Source organism: Sorex araneus, chromosome 5, assembly GCF_027595985.1.
Source record: "Sorex araneus isolate mSorAra2 chromosome 5, mSorAra2.pri, whole genome shotgun sequence".
Lineage (NCBI taxonomy): Eukaryota > Metazoa > Chordata > Mammalia > Eulipotyphla > Soricidae > Sorex > Sorex araneus.
The window spans coordinates 90,523,318-90,547,393 of record NC_073306.1 but is presented as its reverse complement, the minus strand read 5'-3'; the positions used below and the strand labels follow the sequence as shown (position 1 = coordinate 90,547,393).

General features: G+C 64.1%; 1 protein-coding gene across 2 annotated transcripts; it reads left to right on the top strand.

Annotated features, from left to right (window-relative positions):
* Positions 1-647: 647 nt before the first annotated feature.
* On the top strand, positions 648-23,268 carry CELSR2 (cadherin EGF LAG seven-pass G-type receptor 2). 2 transcript variants are annotated; one of them, XM_012935368.2, is made up of 34 exons: positions 648-4,220; positions 8,336-8,983; positions 10,632-10,854; positions 11,090-11,205; positions 11,303-11,391; positions 11,584-11,741; positions 12,057-12,220; positions 12,330-12,455; positions 12,723-12,889; positions 13,288-13,575; positions 13,654-13,828; positions 13,939-14,080; positions 14,193-14,313; positions 14,839-15,022; positions 15,148-15,249; positions 15,653-15,747; positions 15,957-16,166; positions 16,639-16,822; positions 16,897-17,025; positions 17,104-17,284; positions 17,366-17,533; positions 17,866-17,992; positions 18,236-18,436; positions 18,626-18,800; positions 18,913-19,025; positions 19,112-19,191; positions 19,264-19,390; positions 19,484-19,606; positions 20,076-20,203; positions 20,422-20,510; positions 20,615-20,800; positions 20,879-21,049; positions 21,149-21,383; positions 21,601-23,268. In XM_012935368.2, exons 1-34 carry the CDS (start codon positions 893-895, stop codon positions 21,626-21,628), a joined length of 8,781 nt encoding a protein of 2,926 aa, XP_012790822.2. In that variant the 5' UTR covers positions 648-892; the 3' UTR covers positions 21,629-23,268. The 2 variants fall into 2 exon arrangements, with proteins under 2 accessions (XP_012790822.2, XP_054993815.1); XM_055137840.1 differs by having other exon boundaries at positions 20,615-21,049.
* Positions 23,269-24,076: the final 808 nt, after the last annotated feature.

The window sequence follows — 24,076 nt, the reverse complement described above, 5'->3', positions numbered from 1 at the left end:
ATTGGGGTGAGGGGCTGGAGCGAAAGCACAGCAGGTAGAGCGTTTGCCTTGCACGCGGCCGACCCAGGTTCCATTCCCAGCATCCCATATGGTCCCCTGAGCACCGCCAGGGCTAACTCCTAAGTGCAGAGCCAGGAGTGACCCCTGTGCATCGCCAGGTGACCCCAAAAAAGCAAAAAAAAAATTGGGGTGAGAGAGCCACACCCGTCAGTGCTCAGGGGTCACTCCTGGCCGGCTAGGGGGTCCATAAGCCGCGCAGGGGCTCGAGCCCCTGCAAGGCAAATGCCCTGACCGCGCTGTGCTATTTCTCTGGCCCAAACAGGAGCCTTTGAGCCCTCAAGGTGAGACAGCAACCGGGGATGGCTCTGCCCCGCAGCGCGCGGTGGGCACCGTGAGGTGGACACTTGGCCGGAGAGTCCTGCAGAAAGCCCTCAAAACACTGAGGCCCGCTCCACCGAGCAGGGTGAGGCGCGGGGCAGGTGGCGGCTTGGCGCCGGGGGGCGGGCCGGGCGCGCGCGGAGGCGGCGCCGAGCGGGGCCCACCCCCTCCGGTGCGGCGGGCATCGCCGCTTTAAGGCGCGGCGGCGCGAGCAGGTCTATGCTAATGAGCCGCCGGCGCGCCGCAGAGCTGGGCGCCCGCCGCGGAGGCGAGGAGCGCGGGGCTGGGCCCGGGCCGCGGGAGCAGCGGGCGGCGGGAGCAGGTGGCGAGCGCCGCGCGGGCGGGCGGAGGCGGCCGCGGAAAGCGCCCGGCGCCCGGCGAGGACGCGGCGCGCTGCGGCAGGGCCCCCCGGGGAGCGGCCTCCCGGCCCGGGCATGAGGCGCTGCGGGGACGGTCCGCGCCGCACGACCAGACGCCGCCGCCGCTGACCGGCCGGTGCCGGGAGCCCGGAGCGATGCGGGGCCCGGCGGCCCGCGCCCCGCCTCCCGCGCCGCCGCCGCCTCTGCCGCTGCCGCCGCCGCCGCTGCTGCTGCTGCTGCTGCTGCTGCTGCCGCTGCCCCCGCTGCGGGGAGACCAAGTGGGGCCCTGCCGAGCCCTGGGCAGTGGCAGCCGCGGCTCCTCGGCTTCGGGGGCCTGCGAGCCGGTGGGCTGGCTCTGCCCGGCCTCGGGCTCCAACCTCTGGCTCTACACCAGCCGCTGTGACGATGCGGGCTTGGAGCTGAGCGGCCACCTGGTGCCCCACCACTACGGTCTGCGGGTCTGGTGTCCGGAGGCCGGGGCGCACATCCCCCTGCCGCCCGCGCCTGAAGGCTGTCTCTGGAGCTGCCGCCTGCTGGGGACCGGGGGGCAGCTCTCCCCGCAGGGCCAGCTCACGCTCCCCCACGAGCACCCGTGCCTCAAGGCCCCGCAGCTGCAGTGCCAGTCATGCCAGCTGGGACCGGCCCCCGAGCGCCTGACTGGGGAGGGGGCCCCTGGGGGACGTCGGAAGAGGAACGTGAATACAGCTCCCCAGTTCCAGCCCCCCAGCTACCAGGCCTCGGTACCCGAGAACCAGCCAGCCGGCACCCCCGTGGTTTCCCTGCGGGCCATCGACCCGGACGAGGGCGAAGCGGGCCGCCTGGAGTACACCATGGATGCCCTCTTCGACAGCCGCTCCAATCACTTCTTCTCCCTGGACCCGGTCACGGGCGCCGTGAGCACTGCTGAGGAGCTGGACCGCGAGACCAAGAGCACCCATGTCTTCAGGGTGACCGCCCAGGACCATGGGCTGCCCCGCCGCAGCGCCCTGGCCACACTCACCATCCTGGTGACGGACACCAACGACCACGACCCTGTGTTTGAGCAGCAGGAGTACAAGGAGAGCCTCCGCGAGAACCTGGAGGTGGGCTACGAGGTGCTGACCGTGAGGGCTACTGATGGTGATGCGCCTCCCAATGCCAACATCCTCTACCGCCTGCTCGAGCGGCCTGGGCATGGCCCCACTGACGTCTTTGAGATTGACCCTCGCTCGGGTGTGATCCGGACCCGCGGGCCCGTGGACCGGGAGGAGGTAGAATCCTACCAGTTGACAGTGGAGGCAAGTGACCAGGGTCGGGACCCCGGGCCCCGGAGCGCCACAGCCGCCGTCTTCCTCTCCGTGGAAGATGACAACGACAACGCCCCCCAGTTCAGTGAGAAGCGCTACGTGGTCCAGGTGCGGGAGGATGTGACGCCGGGAGCCCCCGTGCTTCGGGTGACCGCCTCGGACAGGGACAAGGGCAGCAATGCTCTGGTGCACTACAGCATCATGAGCGGCAATGCCCGGGGGCAGTTTTACCTGGACGCACAGACCGGTGCCCTGGACGTGGTCAGCCCCCTGGACTACGAGACCACCAAGGAGTACACCCTTCGCATCCGGGCGCAGGATGGTGGCCGCCCTCCGCTCTCCAACGTGTCTGGCCTGGTGACCGTGCAGGTGCTGGACATCAATGACAATGCCCCCATCTTCGTCAGCACCCCTTTCCAGGCGACCGTGCTGGAAAGCGTCCCCCTGGGTTCCCAGGTCCTCCACGTGCAGGCCATCGACGCCGATGCCGGCGACAACGCCCACCTGGAGTACCGCCTGGCTGGCGTGGGGCCGGGCTTTCCCTTTGCCATCAACAACGGCACGGGCTGGATCTCAGTGGCTGCCGAGCTGGACCGCGAGGAGGTGGACTTCTACAGCTTTGGGGTGGAAGCTCGGGATCATGGCACGCCCGCACTCACGGCCTCGGCCAGTGTCAGTGTGACCATCCTGGACGTCAACGACAACAACCCAGCCTTCACACAGCCGGAATATGCCGTGCGGCTCAACGAGGACGCCGCGGTGGGCACCAGTGTGGTGACGGTGTCAGCTGTGGACCGTGATGCCCACAGTGTCATCACCTACCAGATCGCCAGCGGCAACACCCGCAACCGCTTCTCCATCACCAGCCAGAGCGGCGGTGGGCTGGTGTCACTGGCGCTGCCGCTGGATTACAAACTGGAACGGCAGTATGTGCTGACCGTCACTGCCTCTGATGGCACACGCCAGGACACGGCCCAGGTGGTGGTGAACGTCACTGACGCCAACACCCACCGGCCTGTCTTCCAGAGCTCCCACTACACCGTGAATGTGAATGAGGACCGGCCGGCCGGCACCACCGTGGTGCTTATCAGTGCCACGGACGAGGACACAGGTGAGAATGCCCGCATCACCTACTTCATGGAGGACAGCATCCCCCAGTTCCGCATCGATGCTGACACGGGTGCGGTCACCACACAGGCGGAGCTGGACTACGAGGACCAGGTGTCCTACACTCTGGCCATCACTGCCCGGGACAATGGCATCCCACAGAAGTCTGACACCACGTACCTAGAGATTCTGGTGAACGACGTGAACGACAATGCGCCCCAGTTCCTGCGGGACTCCTACCAGGGCAGCGTCTACGAGGACGTGCCCCCGTTCACCAGTGTCCTGCAGATCTCTGCCACGGACCGGGACTCGGGCCTCAACGGTCGGGTCTTCTACACCTTCCAGGGGGGCAATGATGGGGACGGTGACTTCATCGTGGAGTCCACGTCAGGTATTGTGCGGACACTGCGCAGGCTCGACCGTGAGAATGTGGCGCAGTATGTGCTGCGGGCCTATGCCGTGGACAAGGGCATGCCCCCTGCACGCACGCCCGTGGACGTGGCGGTGGCAGTGCTGGACGTGAATGACAACCCACCCGTCTTCGAGCACGACGAGTTTGACGTCTTCGTGGAAGAGAATAGCCCCATCGGGCTGGCCGTGGCCCGGGTCACGGCCACTGACCCAGACGAGGGCACCAATGCCCAGATCATGTACCAGATTGTGGAGGGCAATATCCCCGAGGTCTTCCAGCTGGACATCTTCTCAGGGGAGCTGACTGCCTTGGTAGACCTGGACTATGAGGACCGGCCTGAGTACGTCTTGGTGGTCCAGGCCACATCGGCGCCTCTGGTGAGCCGAGCCACCGTCCATGTCCGCCTGCTTGACCGAAACGACAACCCCCCTGCGCTGGGCAACTTCGAGATCCTCTTCAACAACTATGTCACCAACCGCTCCAGCAGCTTCCCTAGCGGTGCCATCGGCCGCGTGCCCGCCCATGACCCCGACGTCTCTGACAGCCTGACCTACAGCTTTGAGCGGGGCAATGAGCTGAGCCTGGTGCTGCTCAATGCGTCCACAGGCGAGCTGCGGCTGAGCCGGGCCCTGGACAACAATCGGCCACTGGAGGCCATCATGAGCGTGCTGGTGTCCGGTAAGCAAGGGCTGGGCAGCTGCTCACCACCTCTGCCTGGCGTCTGGCGCAGAGGTCAAGGGGCAGGACATGGCCTGGAGAGCAGCCCCGGAAGCTCCTGGCACCAGACCTGCTGGCTGGGCGACCTGCTCCCTAGCTGACCCCTGCCTGCTAGCCTCGGGTGGGCGAGGGACATGTGCTGGGCTAAGGCTACCAAGAAAGGCGGGGGAAAGGCGCGTGGAATCCTTGGGGTGCTGGAGAGCTGGGGGAGGGTGTGGGGGGCCACCCCTTTGGCGCCCCAAAGGGTATCTCTGTGATCTCATGGGGGGTAGTGGAGTGGGGGAACAGGACTCTGGGGGCACAGGGTCTTAGGGGTCAGAACCCTGCACACAGCCTTCACCCTCCCATCCCTCCTGGCCCCCAGCTAAGGGCAACTTTGGCACATTCTTTGCCCTCCAGGCAGAAAGAGCCTGGGCTGGCCCCCCACCCCCACCCTCGGCACCCACAGGAAGTGAGGCTCAGCTCATTGTCTCTGTCTGAACAGACCCATCCAGAGGCTAGCCTAAAGTTTGGGGTCCAGCTTAGGGGGAGAGGCTGCCGCCCAGTCTGGGGCCTCTGGGGCTTCCTGGGCCCCCCCATGGCTCCAGGCCTTCCGGCTGGCTATGGGCAGCTGGAGCACGGGGATTGGGGCGTGGGGACTTGAAGGAGAGTCCCCGGGCGGGCGCGGGACCTGGCGGGCACCCAGGCGGGCATTCCTGCTGCCCGGCCAAGCGCTTAGCCTGCGCCACGCGGTCTTCCAGGCAGCTGTGGAGAGAGAGGGCCAGAAACAAGGAGGCCCCCCGCCCCCATCATCAGCAGGGCCCCTTCCCCAAGCCTGGGAACAGCCGGGACCCTCAGGCAGGCCTTGGGGAGGGGTCTGTGGGGGCAGCCAAGTGTAGCGGGCTTTAGAGTGGGTGAGGTGTAGGGAGAGCCAGGGCACCCCTCCCACCCCTCCCAGCCCCACTGGTCGCCCCCCTGCGCAGATGTTTCCTCGTGCCCCTTGGGTACTCGGTGCTTCTCAGTGCTTCCATTTCCCCTGCAGCTGCAGGAAGTGGAGGGCTGGAGTCTCTCCCTCATCTTATCTGTGCTAGAGACCCTCCTCTGCCCTCTGCTCCCATGCAGGGTGTGGACAGGCTCTGAGGGATGGGGACAGGGGAGGATCCTGCCCAGCTGCTGGCTCCCCTCACCAGAGGGGCCCCCTCAGCCCGGCCCCCACCCTCGCGTCAGCCCTGACCCTCGGAGGCAGTCACCAGGGCAACCTCAAAGTTCAGGGAGGCTGGGGTGAGGGCAGCTGACTCCCACCGCCCTTTGTTTCCCTCCCCTTGTTCTTTGTCTGTCTGGTCCTGGCCCCTGTCTGGGGAGGCCTCCACACTGGCCCTTCCATTGTCCCCTCTCCTCGCCTGCACGGCTGCTTCTCGTCCCGGCCTTTGTCTTCCCCAGTTTGGTGCCCCTGTGACTTCGCCCTCTCTCGTTCCCTGTGGCCATGGCTGCCTCAGCGTGGACCAGGGAGCACTCTCCAAGTTTGAGTTTTGCTTCTCTCTCTCTCTCTCTCTCTCTCTCTCTCTCTCTCTCTCTCTCTCTCTCTCTCTGTGGGGACACACAAGCACCCCTGTCCACAGCTTGGTCAGTCCCAGAGTTGCAGAGTTTGCACCTCCGTGGCACAGCCGGGCTGTGCAGAGTGGCAACACCACTGGCAGTGTTTCCCGTCCCCCTCCCCCCCGTCCTGTCCAGGAGGCAGCTCGGACTGCACACGCCTCCCAGCCAATCCCCACCACCACTTCCGCACCTGAGCGGCGCCCTGGGTCAAGGCAGGAGAAAGGGACAAGGAGGAAGGAGGTAGCGGTGGCTGGCTGGCCATGGATGGGGGCAGTAGCGGAGGGGCAGGTGGCCACAGATGGTGGGCCAGATGGGAAGCATGGGGTGAGAGGCACAGGCAGGAGTGGAGGCAGGGAGGGACCGTCCAGGGCAGTGAGTTCCACGGGAGCTGGGCAAGGGGGCTTCTGCTCACTGGCTTGGCCCCTGGCCTTAGCAGTTAGGTGCCCTGCATGAGACTCCTGGGCCCAGGCTTGGGTGTCCAGGAGCACACACTGTGCCAGCTCTGTATCAAGGGGCCCAGGGAGGGGCCCAGGAGAAGGGCGTCCATGAGAAGGACGATGGTAAGGCCTGAGGTCATCAATCTGGGCAGGCTTCCGAGAAGAGGTGAGCCTAGAGCAGGTTGTAAAAGTCGGAGGGTGACCAGCTGGCATGGGGAGAGTAGGTAGGAAGAGCCTGTTCAGTAGCTTCCAGACCAGAGTGGGCGGAGCAGCCCTGGGCGAGGACCACAGGCCGGCCAGACAGGCTCAGTGGCAAGGCCGGGAGGGTGGGCGTGCCGTGGGCAGAGGGCAGGGCCACAGCGGTGTCTGCCAGCAGCCTCCCAGGCTCGGGTGGAGTCAGCCACCTTGACTGGGCTCAGAAAGGCCCAGAAGTGGAATGGAGGGCTGGGGAGATAGGGCAGGGGTTAGGGTATTGCCTGGCACAGGGCAGCACACCAGCCTCTTGGGGAGGGGCCGCCAGACCTCCTGAACAGTTTGGGAGGTCGACCCTACCCCCTATAACAGAAAGTGGGTCAGTTCCCAGATAGCCTCCCCACCGCCCCAGAGACGGCAGGCCTGCTTGGGAATGCTTTCTGTACTCCCAGAGCCCCTTGCCACATTCATCTATCTATCTATCTATCTATCTATCTATCTATCTATCTATCTATCTATCTATCTATCTATGTATCTATCTATCTATCTATCTATTTTGGGGGCCACACCCAGCAGTGTTTGGCAGCCACACCTGATTCTGTGCTCAAGGCTTAATCCTGGTGATGCTCAGTGGACCCTTGGGGTGCCGGGGATCGAACCCCGGTCTGCCGCCTGCAAGGCCAGTGTGGATACCAGCCCTCCACCTGCTGGGCTGTATGTGAGACTGTTTCTGCCTGCTGGCAGCTTCGTGTTGACCAGACACGTACCCTGTAGGGACCGGTGCTATCAAGAAAAGCAAAAAGTTGTTGCAGCTCTGCCTCCCCTGGGTCTCTGCCCTGATGGCGGTGCTCTGTCAGCCCCATTCCCCTGCCTGTGCCTGGCATGCGTGGGCGGAGTGCCACCAAGCGGGTGTGTGGTCTGGGGTGTGGCAGGCATTGGTAATGGTGGGGTACTAAGGGCTTGGTAAAGGCCCTGCCCGCAGAGGCCATCATCTTGTGGGGATCAGTCCCCGTCGCAGGCTGCCTGGACCCGTCTGCCCCCCGCAGCACCAGGATAGTGGGGTGGTACTGCCACTGCTAAGGTAGCTCAGCTGGATTTCCTGGGGTGGGGCCCCCCAGGCTCCCCCTTCCTCCCTGCAGCCCAAAGATCAGGCATGAAGAATGCTTTGTGTGGGCTGTTGCCATGGGAATAGCAGGCCTGCCCCCAAGCAGCCAGGGGCTTGGTGAGGGGGCACTGGGTGGCATGCTTCATCCCACTGTCCGCGTCATCCTGAGAAGGGGAGGGGGAGCCTGCCACGATCAGGTTTATAGTATGAGGCAGAAAGGTGATGTTCCTGGCAGGGGGCAGGCAAGAAGGTCAGTTTTTTTTTTTTTTTGCTTTTTGGGTCACACCCAGCGATGCTCAGGGGTTACTCCTGGCTCTGCACTCAGGAATTACTCCTGGCAGTGCTTGGGGGACCATATGGGATGCCGGGGATCGAACCCGGGTCGGCCGCGTGCAAGGCAAACACCCTACCCGCTGTGCTATCGCTCCAGCCCCAAGAAGGTCAGTTTTTTCTGGGTCTCTCGTGTACCATAGAGAGGGAAGCAAAAGACAGAACAGGGGGGCAAGGCGGAGGGCCCCTGGCAGGGACAGGAAAAGGGGCATACACTGAAAAGTATGTGGTTTGCATCCCAGGAGAGGGCCTGGGAAAGCCTGCAAAGGAGAACTTTGGGAAGTCCGGTCCCCTGAAGGGCCGCCTGGCAGGAAGGGGGTGAGGATGTGATACGTCAGGGAACGATGACTTGCCCCTTTGCCCATGCGGAACAATGCGGGACCCCTGCCCTCGCTTCTGGGGTGCTGACCCGCCACCCACACGTTGCTTCCCCGCAGATGGCGTGCACAGCGTGACGGCCCAGTGTGCACTGCGCGTCACCATCATCACAGACGAGATGCTCACGCACAGCATCACGCTGCGCCTGGAGGACATGTCGCCCGAGCGCTTCCTGTCACCGCTGCTGGGCCTCTTCATCCAGGCGGTGGCCGCCACGCTGGCCACACCTCCCGACCACGTGGTGGTCTTCAACGTGCAGCGGGACACGGACGCACCTGGCGGGCGCATCCTCAACGTGAGCCTGTCGGTGGGGCAGCCGCCAGGGCCCGGGGGCGGGCCGCCCTTCCTGCCCTCCGAGGACCTGCAGGAGCGCCTCTACCTCAACCGCAGCCTGCTCACGGCCATCTCGGCCCAGCGCGTGCTGCCCTTCGACGACAACATCTGCCTGCGCGAGCCCTGCGAGAACTACATGCGCTGTGTGTCCGTGCTGCGCTTCGACTCGTCGGCGCCCTTCATCGCCTCCTCGTCCGTGCTCTTCCGGCCCATCCACCCAGTGGGTGGCCTGCGCTGCCGGTGCCCGCCGGGCTTCACGGGTGACTACTGCGAGACCGAGGTGGACCTGTGCTACTCCCGGCCCTGCGGGGCGCACGGCCGCTGCCGCAGCCGCGAGGGCGGTTACACCTGCCTGTGCCGCGACGGCTACACGGGTGAGCGCTCGCGAGCACCCCAGCGCTGCCCCCAGCACAGCCCACCAGCCGCACCCCTGCCCTCGTGCCCCCTGCCCGGCCTGCACTCCAGAGCCCTTGAAGGCTCGTGAAGGAGAGGCAGTGAGGAAGGGGCAGTGTGGAGCCCTGTCCTCCCCGCCCCGCCTCTCCCAAGCACCAAAACTCAAGCTCAGCATTGGCCCCCTCTAGAGTCAGTTTACCTGGTCTTGCTCCCCCCACACTTGGCCAGCTAGGAGAGAGAGGACCCAGGGGGAAGGACCTAACCTCTCTATGCCTTCCTTCCCGTTGGAAACTGGTGCTGGTGTCCCTGCAGCCGGAGGTGGTGGTGGGGATTCATTTGCTCTCACAGGAGCTGGCCGGAGTGCAGGGGTCAAGGTTGCTAGCCCCTCAGACTGCATAGGCCCTCTGAGCACCTCCAGGAGTGGTTTTTGAGTTCCTGTAGGGTGTTGTTCGAACAACTTCATGACAGCCATCCTCCTCCTCCCCGAAAAGTCCCCCCAAAAATGGCCAGTGGGAAGTGTCGCCTGCAGTTTAAGGGAGATTGAGATGCGTGAGTCACTCCCATAGCCTGATTAGGGTGAAGCTGGGCCCCCCACTTTTCACAAAGCCAGTTACCTTTTCCATATTAAAAAAAAAATCTTGTTTAGGAGGACAGCTGGCAGAGCTCAGGAGACCATGTGTGGAGGTGGAGGCCAGGCCTCCTGCATGCAGAGCTGGGAGGGGGCTGGGTGCAGGGACTGGGCTGCTTGAGAAAATTCCAGCCCCTGCCCAGGTGCTGAGCCAGAGGTCTCCCAGGTGGCCAGGGACACATCCTGACCCTGCCTCTCCCCAGGGTGCTCCGTACTCCTGAGCACTCCTGCAGGATCCTGTATCTGCTCGGACCCACCCCCTTCTCCCATTCCACCACTCCCCCCACCCCCCTTCCAGCTTTCCCCGGGCTCTGTGGCACCAGGGTCTGTGTGTTCTTCCCTCCCGCCTGCATCTGCCCCTCTGCCCTCCTAGAACTTGCTCAACTTGACTTGTCCCCCTGCCTGGGTGGGGGAAGGGAAGGGAGAGAGGGAGTCTTTGTCCGCAAGGATGGGGAGGGGGCGCTTAGTCTGTGGACAACGGTTTCCATGGAAACAGAGCCAGTCACTAGGCCCAGGAGCTGAGAACCTATCTCCAGAATCTGGGAAGGGGGTGGGGAGAAGGGGCGCATTTCTCATGTGGGACTTTTAGCACTGAGCAGCTTCCTGGTTCTCACCCAGGGCTCACTGCCCCTCCACTCTCAGCATCACCTGCACCCTCAGCACCCTGTGGCTCTGCGGGGCAGGGGTCCCCCATACTACCCCCTCCCTCACTGACAGATCTGTGTGGAAGCTAGGCCTCCTCCCCAGGGAGGGAAACTGATCTCCACTGATGACAAAAGCACCAACAGGAGGGAGGAGGGGGTGGCAGGGTGGAGGAGGGGGGAGCATCCCTGAGAGTGGGGTGCCACAGTGGGGCCAGCACAGGTCAGGGGGGCTGGGTTTTGTGACTGTCAGACGAGAGGAAGAGGGGTGTGTGGGAGTCTGGGGGGATCATGGGGGCAAGGGTTAACAGCCAACCTTTCGAGACCCCTTGACACTTGCCTGTCTTTGCTGTTGCCCAGGCGAGCACTGTGAGGTGAGTGCCCGCTCAGGCCGCTGCACCCCTGGTGTCTGCAAGAACGGGGGCACCTGCGTCAACCTGCTGGTGGGCGGCTTCCGGTGCACCTGCCCACCAGGAGACTTCGAGAAGCCGTACTGCCGCGTGACCACACGCAGCTTCCCTGCCCGCTCCTTCATCACCTTCCGAGGCCTGCGCCAGCGCTTCCACTTCACCCTGGCACTCTCGTGAGTGGTGGGCGGTGGGGAGCCGGGATGGGGGGCTCCTTCCGTGAAGGTGCCTGCTGTTGGCAGGGCCAGGTGGGCACCGTGGTTGCAGGCCCACCCCTGGCTCCTCCAGGTTCTGGTTCTGACTCAGCTGTCCTCACTCAAGGCTGACATGTCAGCCCTGCGCAGGGTCCTGGGGGGCGGGTGGCATTGGTGTGACTCCCTGTGGATGCCCTACTACCCGGCCCGCCCCCAGGTTTGCCACCAAGGCTCGCGACGGGCTGCTATTGTACAACGGGCGCTTCAACGAGAAGCATGACTTTGTGGCCCTCGAGGTGATCCAGGAGCAGGTCCAGCTCACCTTCTCTGCAGGTGAGCCTGGCCACCCACATCCCTGTCACCACTCACTTCCCCATACCCTCAACCCCACCCCTGCTGGATCCCCCCTCATGGAGGCATTCTTCTCCAGGGGAAGCCACCACCACCGTGTCCCCATTCGTGCCCGGAGGGGTCAGTGATGGCCAGTGGCACACAGTGCAGCTGAAGTACTACAATAAGGTGGGTGCGATGCAGGAGCTTGGGGCCCTCGTGGTGGGCACAGCTCATCTAGGTGGGAGGGAGAGGAAGGTGCCCCTGGCTGGGTCACCTCCATCTGCAGACACAGGGAGGGGTTGGACTGTTTCATGCAGGATAAGTGTGTGCAGGGTCAGTGCTGAGACCCACTGCATGCTCTGCCTTCCCCACCCATAGCCCCTGCTGGGCCAGACCGGGCTACCACAAGGCCCATCTGAGCAGAAGGTGGCCGTGGTGACCGTCGATGGCTGTGACTCGGGGGTGGCCTTGCGCTTCGGAGCTTCCCTGGGCAACTACTCCTGTGCTGCCCAGGGCACCCAAGGAGGCAGCAAGAAGTGAGTGGGGGCGAGCGGGCGGGCATCGAGGGAAGTCCAGAGTGGAGCTGTCCCAGAGGGGGCTGCCCCCACCCTGCTGTCCTGCATATCCCTCTGAGGGGGCACGGTGATGGGAGGGCTTAGGGGTGGGAGTCGCCAGTGGGTACATTAGATTCCCTGGGGCTGGGGGAATTTAGACAGGGAGCAGTTTGGTTTGGGCGAGCCTCCCTTGCCCCTGGCATGACTTTGAGGGCCCCTGGCGTCTGCCCAGCCCATCCCGACCTGGTGGCCGTCCTCACTTTCCCTCATGTCTCCACCGTGGGTGTTGCTCCCCAGGTCTCTGGACCTGACAGGGCCCCTGCTGCTGGGCGGGGTTCCTGACCTGCCTGAGAGCTTCCCGGTGCGCACGAGGCACTTTGTGGGGTGCATGAGGAACCTGCAGGTGGACAGCCGGCATGTGGACATGGCTGATTTCATCGCCAACAACGGCACTGAGCCGGGTATGGGGTCCGTCACCACCGGGGCAGGGCAAGGGGCCATTCATGGGGATCTAAGACTACCAGGCTGCCAGCCGGGATCCCCACCTGAGACCCCTCTGCACCGCCCTAGGCTGCCCTGCCAAGAAGAACGTGTGCGACAGCAACTCCTGCCACAATGGGGGCACGTGTGTGAATGAGTGGGACGCCTTCAGCTGCCAGTGCCCCCTGGGCTTCGGGGGCAAGAGCTGTGCCCAGGGTAGGAGGCATCGTCATTGGCCGGGAGCTCGGGTGGGGCCGGGCGGGCGCGGGGCCGTGGGTGGAGAGCATGTCTGGGCAGGAACCCGAGAGGGGAGCACAGGACACAAAGGGCCCAGTCAGAGGCAGGCCTGGGCACAGTGTGGGCGGGCTCTGCACAGGTAAAGGCCCAGGTGCTGCGTGCCGCCTCCCCGGGAACCGCACCTCCGAGCGTGCGTCACCTTCCCTCCACTCCCCTCCGCTTAGTCCACCGTCTCCGCCTTCCCAGAAATGGCCAACCCACAGCGCTTCCTGGGCAGCAGCCTCGTGGCCTGGCAGGGTCTCTCGCTGCCCATCTCCCAGCCCTGGCATCTCAGCCTCATGTTCCGCACGCGCCAGGCCAGTGGTGTTCTCCTGCAGGCCGTCACCAGGGGGCGCAGCACAATCACGCTGCAGGTGTGGTGGGGCGGGGCGAGGGCGGATAAGGGGCGTGGCTGGAGCGGGTAGGGAGTGGCTGTGGTGAGACGAGGGCGGGTTAGGGCGTGGCTGTAGAGGGGCGGGGTTCCGTGGGCGGGGCGGGTAGGGGCTGGATGTGGGCGGTGCTGCGGGCAGGGCGGGACGGACCCAGGTCTGAGCTCCCCGCTGGGCTGGCCCTTCTCATTCCTGGGAACGTTCCTGGCATGCGCCGCCTCCACTGGCTCCGTCTGGCAGGTCACTGATGCCATCTGTTGGGACTTTAGGGAAGTAATGCCTGCCGGTGGCCTCCGTGGGGTGGAGGGATGGGTGTGGTGGTCCTGAACGGTACTATAGACTGCAGAATCTGCTCACGGTTCTGTCTTTCCTCCCTCTTCCAGCTGCGTGATGGCCACGTGGTGCTGAGCGTGGAGGGCACGGGGCTCCAGGCCTCATCTCTACATTTGGACGCTGGCCGGGCCAACGATGGTGACTGGCACCACACTCAGCTGTCCTTGGGAGCCAGCGGGGGCCCGGGCCATGCCATTTTGTCCTTCGACTATGGGCAGCAGCGGGCCGAGGGCAACCTGGGACCCCGGCTGCACGGGCTGCATCTGAGTAACATCACAGTGGGTGGTGTGCCTGGGGCAGCTGGTGGTGTGGCCCGCGGCTTCCGGGGCTGCATGCAAGTGAGTGTCCAGCGCAGGGGGAGGGGGCCACCTTACTGCAGGTCCACCCTACCCCAATGCCACGCCTGTCCCTCTCAGGGTGTGCGGGTCAGCGAGACCCCTGAGGGTGTCAGCAGCCTGGACCCTGGGCGAGGGGAGAGCACCAATGTGGAGCCGGGCTGCAGCCTGCCAGACCCCTGCGACTCCAGCCCATGCCCTGCCAACAGCTTCTGCAGCGATGACTGGGACAGTTACTCCTGCAGCTGTGACCCAGGTGTGCTGCTGACTGGGATGTGGAAGAGGTTGGCAGGGCCAGCTCTGCCAGGCTTCTGGCTCAGACTCCACTCCCCGATGACCCCCATGCCCCAATGGATCCCAACTCAGGTTACTACGGTGACAATTGCACGAACGTGTGTGACCTGAACCCATGTGAACACCAGTCAATATGCACCCGGAAGGCCAGCGCCCTGCATGGCTACACCTGCGAATGTCCCCCAAACTACCTGGGGCCCTATTGCGAGACCAGGTGAGCAGGCCAGGGGCGGGAGTGAGCCCTGAGAACCACGTGCTGGGGTCAGGCTGGGGAGCGGGGTGCTGGAGGCCGAGGGAGCTCATGTCTCCTGGGCTCCTCTCTACAGGATTGACCAGCCTTGCCCTCGAGGCTGGTGGGGACACCCGACCTGTGGTCCCTGCAACTGCGATGCCAGCAAAGGCTTTGACCCTGACTGCAACAAGACCAGCGGCGAGTGTCACTGCAAGGTGCCTCCCGTCCCCTCCACGCACTGGGCACCTGATGACAGCCACGTGCTGGGGTGGCGGGAAGTGTGGAGAGGGCCCAGTCAGCCCAGCGTTGAGGACCATGCAGGCAGCTGTGTCCTTCCATGTCTATTACGCACCCCAGGTGGCACCCATGGGTGGCTTAACTCCAAGTCTGGAGTTGAGTTGTGAAATTTTTCAATATTTGCTTCTGCTCCTGGGCCACACCTAACGTTGTTCAGTGTTGCTCCCAGATCAGTGCCTGGGGGTTGCTGTCAGCGGTGCTTGGGTGGGGTGGGGTGGGGTGGGATGGGGGTGAGGCGGTCCCTGCGGTGCTGGGGACCAAGCCGGGGCCTCCCACATGCAAAGCCTGAGCTTTCCCCTGGTCTGCACTCAGCCAATGAGCTGTCCCATAGTTGTGGCAGTGAGATGTTTTCCCTGTGCCTCTCTTCAGAGAGGCCCCTCGGGGAACATCCAGGCAGGCGTGGGCAGGAGGGCCAGAGTCAGTGACCCCACCCTCCTGCCCAGGAGAACCACTACCGGCCCCCCAGCAGCCCCACCTGCCTCCTGTGTGACTGCTACCCCACGGGCTCCCTGTCCCGAGTCTGTGACCCTGAAGACGGCCAGTGTCCCTGCAAGCCGGGCGTCATCGGGCGCCAGTGTGACCGCTGTGACAACCCATTTGCTGAAGTTACCACCAACGGCTGTGAAGGTGGGGCTCCCCTGACCAGGGTGCCTGGCCCCTGGGGTGGGAGAGCCAAGCCACACAGGAAGTGCTGGGAGCCCGGGCAGAGCTGCAGGGGACAGTGCCCCGGTGACCACTGTCCTTTCTCGCAGTGAACTACGACAGCTGCCCGAGAGCCATCGAGGCGGGAATCTGGTGGCCCCGAACCCGCTTTGGGCTGCCCGCTGCCGCCCCCTGCCCCAAAGGCTCCTTTGGTAGGTGCTCTGGAGGCTACAGAGGGGACTCACGAGGGTGGGGAGCACCTGGGGCCCCACTTTTGCACTTTGGGCCTAGGGACTCCAGGTCTTACCCTTCCCTGGCTCACTGACCCCTGGCTCCCCCAGATAGGGGCTCCTCTTATCTCTCATGACCCCCTAAGGGATTCAAACGAAACCCACAGCTTTCTTCCACTCACCCCTGAAACTGAAGTTCTACCCCTTGAAATTTTGGGGAGCAGGGCTGTGGGCTGTCTCCTGGGGCCCCCCCTCACCCTCTGGTCCTTGAGCACTGTTTGGGCACGTGGCCCTACTCCTTGCAGTCTCTCTTCCAGCTGTGTCCCCCCAGGCTGCTGACTCAGGGGTCTCCCCCTGACCTGACCCTCCTGGCTCCCCTCCCCAGGGACCGCCGTGCGCCACTGTGACGAGCACAGGGGCTGGCTGCCCCCCAACCTCTTCAATTGCACTTCCATCACCTTCTCAGAACTAAAGGGTCTGGTAAGCGAGACTCCTCCCCACCCCTGGGTCCCTCACTGCCCACCCCCCAATCCCCAATGCCCACCCAGTTTTGAGAAAGAAGCCTCTAGAATCCTGGCTCTGGGTCCCACCTGGGGAAGCTTGTGTTCCCTTTCCCGAGGCCCTTGCTCTGCAGAGTCCAGTTTTGTCCCCTGGCTCCTCACAGCCCCTCCCTGCTGGCCCTGTCCCAGGCGGAGCGGCTGCAGAGGAACGAGTCGGGCCTGGACTCAGGGCGCTCCCAGCGGCTGGCCCTGCTCCTGCGCAACGCCACACAGCACACAGCTGGCTACTTCGGCAGCGACGTCAAGGTGGCCTACCAGCTGGCCACACGGCTGCTGGCCCATGAGAGCGCGCAGCGGGGCTTCGGGCTGTCTGCCACGCAGGACGTGCACTTCACTGAGGTGGGTGGAGTGACACAGCGGAGGGTCAGCCTTTAGTTGGTTCTGGGGCCACGCCCAGCATGCCCAGGGGCTACCCTTGGCTCAGAGCTGGGGGTGGGGGTGTCACCTCCTTAAGCCCTGTCCCCAGCCCCATTTTTCTTTATTTTTTGTTTTTGAGCCACACCTAGCCATGCTCAGGGCTTACTCTTGGCTCTGTGCTCAAGGATCAAGGGCTTGGGGGACCATATAGGGAATTGAAGCTGGGTTAGCTGTGTGAAAGGCAAGTGTCCTGCCTGCTGTACTATCTGCCCCTGGTTGCCCGCATTCCCTGCCCCTCACCAGCCCTGGTTTTCAACCTTTTTACCCCTATGGACAGCAGCAGTCTGTGCTGTGAGAACCACTGGTTTAGAGCCTGTCCCCGTGGTGCGCTAGGCAGGAGGGGTCAGAAGGCCAGGGCTGTGTGCACACCCACCGTGCCTGTGTCCACCCCTAGAATCTGCTGCGGGTGGGCAGCGCACTCCTGGACGCAGCCAACAGACGGCACTGGGAGCTGATCCAGCAGACGGAGGGCGGCACCGCCTGGCTGTTGCAGCACTATGAGGCCTACGCCAGCGCCCTGGCCCAGAACATGCGCCGCACCTACCTGAGCCCCTTCACCATCGTCACCCCCAACATCGGTGAGGGGGTGGGGCTGGGGGGTGGGCCGGGCCGGGCGGGCCAGGCTGGGGCTGACCTGCGGCCCCGCCCCCAGTCATCTCCGTGGTGCGCCTGGACAAGGGCAACTTCGCGGGCGCCAAGCTGCCGCGCTACGAGGCGCTGCGGGGCGAGCGGCCCCCCGACCTGGAGACCGCCGTCATTCTGCCCGAGTCCGTCTTCAGAGGTCAGTAGGGGCCCTGCGGCGGGCCGGGGGGGATCCTGGCGGGTGCTCGCCTGCTGAGTGGACGCGTCCCCCTCCCAGAAACGCCGCTGGTGCTCAGGCCCGCGGGCCCCGGCGAGGCTCCAGAGGCAGAGGAGCTGGCGCGGCGGCAGCGGCGGCACCCGGAGCTGAGTCAGGGCGAGGCCGTGGCCAGCGTCCTCATCTACCGCACGCTGGCCGGCCTGCTGCCCCACAACTATGACCCTGACAAGCGGAGCCTGAGGTGGGCGCTGGGGGCGGCGGGGGCGGCGGGGAGGCGGGTGACCTGCGGGCCAGGGTGACCCACGCTGCCCTCCCGCCGCAGGGTCCCCAAGCGGCCCGTTATCAACACGCCCGTGGTGAGCATCAGCGTCCATGACGACGAGGAGCTGCTACCCCGCGCCCTGGACAAGCCCGTGACCGTGCAGTTCCGGCTGCTGGAGACTGAGGAGCGCACCAAGCCCATCTGTGTCTTCTGGAACCATTCCATCCTGTGAGCCCGCCCTGCGCGGGGTTCCGCCCCTGCCCCACACCCCAGCCCTGCACCTCCTCTACCCCCATCCTGCACCGCTGCCCCGCGCCTCCTCCCCAGACCCCAGACCTGTACCTCCTCTGCCCCCACCCCGCTTCTCTTCCCTGCATCTTTCTCCTGCACCTCCCCCCCACACTCCTGCCCCATGCCGTCTCCCCACACACCTGCCCTGCTCCTCCCCACCCACCTTGCACCCGCCTTGCACCTCTCTGCCTGGCCTTGCACCCTAACCCTGCGCCCAGCCACCTGCCCCCTCCCCTGACCTCCCTGCACCCCCCTTCCCCCCCGAGCAGGGTGAGCGGCACCGGAGGCTGGTCGGCCCGAGGCTGTGAGGTTGTCTTCCGAAATGAGAGCCACGTCAGCTGCCAGTGCAACCACATGACAAGCTTTGCCGTACTCATGGACGTGTCCCGGCGGGAGGTGGGTACCCTAGGGGATGGTGGCAGGGGGTGAGGGGTAGGTGGGACCCCCAGGCCGTAGGTGAGGGCCTGCCCTTCTTTTTTTTAAAAATTTTTTAATAGTTTATTTTTAATTAGTGAATCAACGTGAGGGTACAGTTACAGATTTATACATTTTTGTGCTCATGTTTCCCCCATACAAAGTTCGATAAGAGGGCCTGCCCTTCTTTGTTTCCTTCTCCACCCCCACGCCCCCCTCCTGCAGAATGGGGAGATCCTGCCGCTGAAGACGCTGACTTACGTGGCCCTCGGAGTCACCTTGGCAGCCTTGCTGCTCACCTTCCTTTTCCTCTCCGTGCTGAGGGCCCTGCGCTCCAACCAGCACGGCATCCGCCGCAACCTGACAGCTGCGCTGGGCCTGGCGCAGCTGGTCTTCCTCCTCGGCATCAACCAGGCCGACCTCCCTGTAAGCCCTCCCACCCCCACGCTTGACCCTCCTGTTTCCCCCTTTCTTCAGACCCTCTCGGGCACAGCCTTATCCAGAAGTGCCTCCCAACAATGCCCAGCCCTTTCCCGCTCCTCTCCTGCCCCACCCTGCCCTCGGGAACACAGACTCAGGGCCCTGGCCCCCTGACCTTGTGTGGCCTGCCCCCAGTTTGCCTGCACAGTCATCGCCATCCTGCTGCACTTCCTGTACCTGTGCTCCTTCTCGTGGGCGCTGCTGGAGGCCCTGCACCTATACCGTGCCCTCACCGAGGTGCGGGACGTCAACTCGGGCCCCATGCGCTTCTACTACATGCTGGGCTGGGGTGTGCCCGCCTTCATCACAGGTACCCCTGCCCACGCCTGCCTCTACGGGACTCCCTCAGCCCCCACCCTGCCCCTATGGCCCCGTTCGGGGAGAGACCCGGCCACCCCCTCTGCTGCCAATTGCCTCCCAAGGTCTCGCTGTGGGCCTGGACCCCGAGGGCTACGGGAACCCTGACTTCTGCTGGCTGTCCATCTACGATACACTCATCTGGAGTTTCGCCGGGCCTGTGGCCTTTGCTGTCTCGGTAAGTGGCCCGGTGCTGGGGGCAGAGGGAGCCACTGAGAGGCCTGGTTGGCCCATGTGGACCTCATACTTGGCCTCCCCGATTAGATGAGTGTCTTCCTATACATCCTGGCGGCCCGAGCATCCTGCGCGGCTCAGCGGCAGGGCTTCGAGAAGAAAGGTCCCGTGTGAGTGTGGGCAGCGAGGTGGGAGGGAGGGCCTGGGGGGCTCCGCCCACTCACAGCGCCCCTGCCCCCCAGCTCGGGCCTGCGGCCCTCCTTCGCGGTCCTGCTGCTGCTAGGTGCCGCCTGGCTGCTGGCGCTGCTCTCCGTCAACAGCGACACCCTCCTCTTCCACTACCTCTTTGCCGCCTGCAACTGCGTCCAGGTAGCTCCTGCTGGGCGTGTGGGGGCCCCAGGAGATGGGGGTGGGGCACCCAGCGTACAGGCGGACACTCAGGGGCTGCCCCCCACTGGCCAGGGCCCCTTCATCTTCCTCTCCTACGTGGTGCTCAGCAAGGAGGTCCGGAAGGCGCTCAAGTTTGCCTGCAGCCGCAAGCCCAGCCCCGACCCTGCCCTCACCACCAAATCCACACTGACCTCGGTGAGGGGGCCTGGGGGCCTCTTCTCAGCTCTCTGGGACACTTTTGCTCCGTGCCCATGTCCACCCAAAAGGGTGCATGTGGCGGCAATCGGGAGCAGGGGGTGGGGGGTGGGGAGTGGGGGCGGTGTGTCGGCAGAGGGAAGAGGGCTGTGAATTGAAGGAGGCACCGTGAGGAAGGAAAGGTGAGGAGATGGCCTGGACAGGTGAGTGGCCCTGCCTGACCCTCCCAGACCTCGGGCAGACGGGAAAGTCTCGTTGTCCTGGGCAGAGCCCAGGAGAACGTTCCCGGAACCTTCTTTGACCACCAGCTCTTGTGCAGCCCAATCCTGGGTTCTGGGGTGCAGACAACCCTCATGGTTACAGCCCAGCTGCCACGTGTAGGCCCTGGAGTGGGGTGGAGGCTAAGTCCGGTCCTCTGTCTGGGCATCCACCTTCCAGCCTGCCCCTGACCTCTCCCTTCCCTGTCTAGTCCTACAACTGCCCCAGTCCCTACGCCGACGGGCGGCTGTACCAGCCCTATGGGGACTCGGCCGGTTCCTTGCACAGTGCCAGCCGCTCCGGCAAGAGCCAGCCCAGCTACATCCCCTTCTTGCTGAGGTGAAGCCACAGCTGGGGCGCGCACAGGGGGGATGAGGGTGGGGCTCCCTGGGAAGCGCATGGGGGTCCTGAGGGGTCGGGGGCCAGCATGGTTCTTTGTTTGGGCCATACTGGGCCCTCCTGGCTGCTCCCAGCTTGCTACCTGGTGCCCCTGGTGGACCTTGGAGGATCCTATGGCCCGTCTTCCTGGCTTCTCCATCGCAATCTTGTCTGCTCAGGGAGGAGTCCACGCTGACCCCCGGCCAGGGGCCCCCCAGCCTTGTGGACCCGGGAGGCCTGTTTCTGGAGGGGCAGGAGCAGCAGCACGGTGAGGACGCAGAGGCCTCCTGGCTGGCGGGAGGCAGGGGGCACCGGCCTGACTCACGGTGAGGGAGGCAGCCGGGCCACTCACCATCGCTTGGTTCCCCCCAGACCCTGACACCGACTCCGACAGTGACCTGTCCCTGGATGATGACCAGAGCGGGTCGTACGCCTCCACGCATTCGTCGGACAGCGAGGAGGAGGAGGAGGAGGGGGCCGCCTTCCCTGGGGACCCGGGCTGGGATAGCCTACTGGGGCCTGGTGCTGAGCGGCTGCCCCTGCCCCGTCCTGCCAAGGGTGCGCCCCAGCGAGAAGGTGGGGTGGCCGGGGCTACCTGCCGCCTGCCCATGCCTCATCTCTTCCTTGCTCCCCTAGAGGGGGGCCCTGGCTCTGCCAAGGTCCCCTGGCCAGGAGACTTTGGGGCGGCAGTGAAGGAAAGTGGAGGCATCGGGGTCCCCGAGGAGCGGCTGCGGGAGAATGGGGACGTGCTCCCTCGGGAGGGCCCCCTGGGGCCCCTGCCTGGCCCTGCGGCGCAGCCTCACAAAGGTGAGGGGCACAGGCTGTCCCGGGGCGGGGGTACTCTGGGATGGGCCCCAGCCCCGCCCAGCTGCTCAGGGCACCTCCTACCCCACCCTGCTGGCACAGGCATCCTCAAGAAGAAGTGTCTGCCCGGGGCCGTTGGGGAGAAGAGCAGCCTCCTGCGGCTGCCCCTGGAGCAGGCCACGGCGTCCTCCCGGGGCTCCTCAGCCAGTGAGGGCAGCCGCGCGCCCCCACCCCGGCCCCCGCCCCGCCAGAGCCTCCAGGAGCAGCTGAATGGGGTCATGCCCATCGCCATGAGCATCAAGGCGGGCACCGTGGACGAGGACTCTTCCGGCTCTGAGTGAGTGGGGCCGGGGGCAGGGAGGGGGGGCAGGGGGCAGGCCCTGGGAACCCCCAGGCAGTGGGCGTGCAGCCCAGGCGGGCCTTTGGGTGAGCGGAGCCTCTGCGGGTGCTTCTTGGTTTCTTCCTTCTGGCGAGAGCAGCTCGCCTCTCCGTCTCCTCTCTCCCACTAACCCTCCGTCTGCCTTTTCTGTCACTTTCCTCTCCTGCCTCTCCAGATTTCTCTTCTTTAACTTCCTGCATTAACCCTGGGCCGCGGTCTCTCCACCCCGGCGCCGCGCCCCCCGCTGCACTCACGCCCGCTCCTGTCTTGTGCTTTATCCCGCCCCTGCTCTCACCGCTGCCCGCCGCCTACACAGCGCTGAAACGTCCATCTGAGGAGCCCGGGCCTTGCCGGGAGGGGGTATCCTCCCCCCAGCCCCGGCCGTCTAGTGCCAACTCCCCCCACCCACCATCCCCTCACTGCACTTTGGACCCCTGGGGCCAACATCTCCAAGACAAAGTTTTTCAGAAAAGAGGAAAAAGAAAAGATTTAAAAAAAAAAAAAAAAAAAGGATCTCTACTCGTCATGACTTCAGGGATTGAGTTTTTTTATACGCTGGAAACTGACGCCCCTTTCCCTCCCCAAAGACGATAGGACCTTCCTGGATGCTTTCCAGCCTCTCCTCAGTTTCCCATCAGCTGTGCCTCTGGGAGGAGAGGGGTCCCGGGGGGCCCTGCCCCCCCACCCCTCTGATGCCATCACCAAAAGCAAAGGACGAAGCCACGTGCGCCCAGGGCAGGGTGCCCTGCAGGCCACCCCCTGGGCAGGGACTTGTGCCCCATGCCACGCCCCCAGCCTCCCAGGAACTGGAAAAGCCCGTCCTCCAGGGGGGCCAGAAGGACTCAGCACCCCGGGATCCCCAAATGCTGCATGAACACATTGTGAGGGGGAAGCCCCACCCCGGGAGCCACCCGCCCTGTCCTATCCCTGGACTCTGGGTGCACTGCTGCCCAGGCATTTGCTCAGTTCGCTGACCCCAAAGTGCTTCATGGGGCCGCCGGGAAGGCCCCGCATGTGTTCTGTTGCGCTTCTTTGCAGGGGGGGTGGAGGGGATGGGGAGGAAGGGGAAAGTGGTCTCAAGCACAGGGTTCAGGTCTGGGTTCCGGTGTGCATGCACCTCTCGCCCCGCCCGCCCCAAGAGCAGACTGACCCCCGTTTTGTCTGACCCGCCATGGCCTCTGAGACATGTTCTATTTTTAACCCCTTCTTGGAATTGGCTCTCTTCTTCAAAGGATCAGTCCTGCTCCTCTTTGTCCACACCACCTCCCCTCCCTGCCCCCTGCGAAGAGAGAGTTAATATATATATATATTTTTATTTATTTGCTTTTTTTTGTTGGGAGGAGTTCCTGTCAGGGTCCCAGAGGCCCAATGTGGCTGTGGCAGGCCTGGTGTGTCCTCAGCATCCTGGCGCAGGGGTCCCCAGGCCCTGCCCTTAAGCTCCAGGCTGTCATCGCCTACCTGTCTGTCCCCACCACACATACCCCCGTTTTTTGCCAATGCTCCTCACAGGAGCCCCCCACTGACACTGAGCATGTATCCCAAACTTACCACCTGCCCTCTGAAGCCAGTGGCTAGAAATCAGAGGCTCTGGGCAGAAAAGCCCACGTCATCTCTTGGCTCCCCTGCGTGGACCCTCCCCTTACCCTCGCCCCTCAGCAATTCCTGCAAAGGGTTAAAAATTTAACTGGTTTTTACTACTGATGACTTAAGAAATACAAAGATGCTGGATGCTAACTTGATACTAACCATCAGATTGTACAATTTGTTACTGTAAATAAGGTAGAGTTCTGTGTGGTGTTCTGTTCTCATTTCCTCCTACTACCGAATAAACTAGTTCTGTGCAGGTTGGGCCCATGTGTCCCGGGTGTCGGTGGGTGTGTGTGTGGTGGGGGGCTCCCTGGTCCTCTGGGGGGAGGGAGACCAAGAATGTGGGAAGCAGGAGCAGGCAAGGACCCCAGAGGACTCAGACAAGCCACCCCTCTGCCGACACCTGCTCCTGGCATTCCCCAGAAAGATGCAGGGCTGGGAAAGGGCAGGAGAGCTGGTGTGCTTGGGGACGCTGCAGAGCGCTGGCAGTTTCCCAGCCTGGCCCTGGGGGTCAGACCCTACAGAGGACAAGGATTCATGCGTCTCACGGATTCAGAAGGGCCCGATGATTGGGGCCTTCCAGCTTCTCCAGGCACTTTGCTCCTGAGAAGCCGGTCAGCTCCTCGCTCTGCACCCACAGCATTAAGTTGGGTCCCCGGTTTTGTTTCCTGAAACAGCCAGACACAGCCATGGAGGAGAGCCATCAGGGACTCAAACCTCAAACCAGACTGAGCGTTGGGTCCTTGGCCTGCAAAGTGAGGATGTTAATAGCATCTACCTAATTGGGCTTTTATAAGGATTAAACGAATTAACACGTGTAAAGTGCTTAGAACAGTTCACAGTGCATAGTAAGAGGAAAAAAAAAGAAAGAAACCCGCACCACCCCAAAACAGAACTAGGATGGCAGACTAGGGAAGGAAGAAGGAATCTGTACGTGTGGGCCATCCTGGCAGATAGGCCCGGCTGGACTGCTGGGAGATGTGGATCCTGCAGATCTGAGGAGGCGTTGGAGCTGGAGCTATAGCACAGCGGGTAGGGCGTTTGCCTTGCACGCGGCCGACCTG

Excerpts from the sequence above, each read along its gene's own strand:
- CELSR2 (XM_055137840.1), top strand. The coding sequence starts at position 893 with ATGCGGGGCCCGGCGGCCCGCGCCCCGCCTCCCGCGCCGCCGCCGCCT. Across the intron at positions 11,392-11,583 it reads AGCTGAAGTACTACAATAAG|CCCCTGCTGGGCCAGACCGG; the intron begins GTGGGTGCGATG and ends CCCCACCCATAG. Across the intron at positions 19,026-19,111 it reads CTGTGGCCTTTGCTGTCTCG|ATGAGTGTCTTCCTATACAT; the intron begins GTAAGTGGCCCG and ends CTCCCCGATTAG.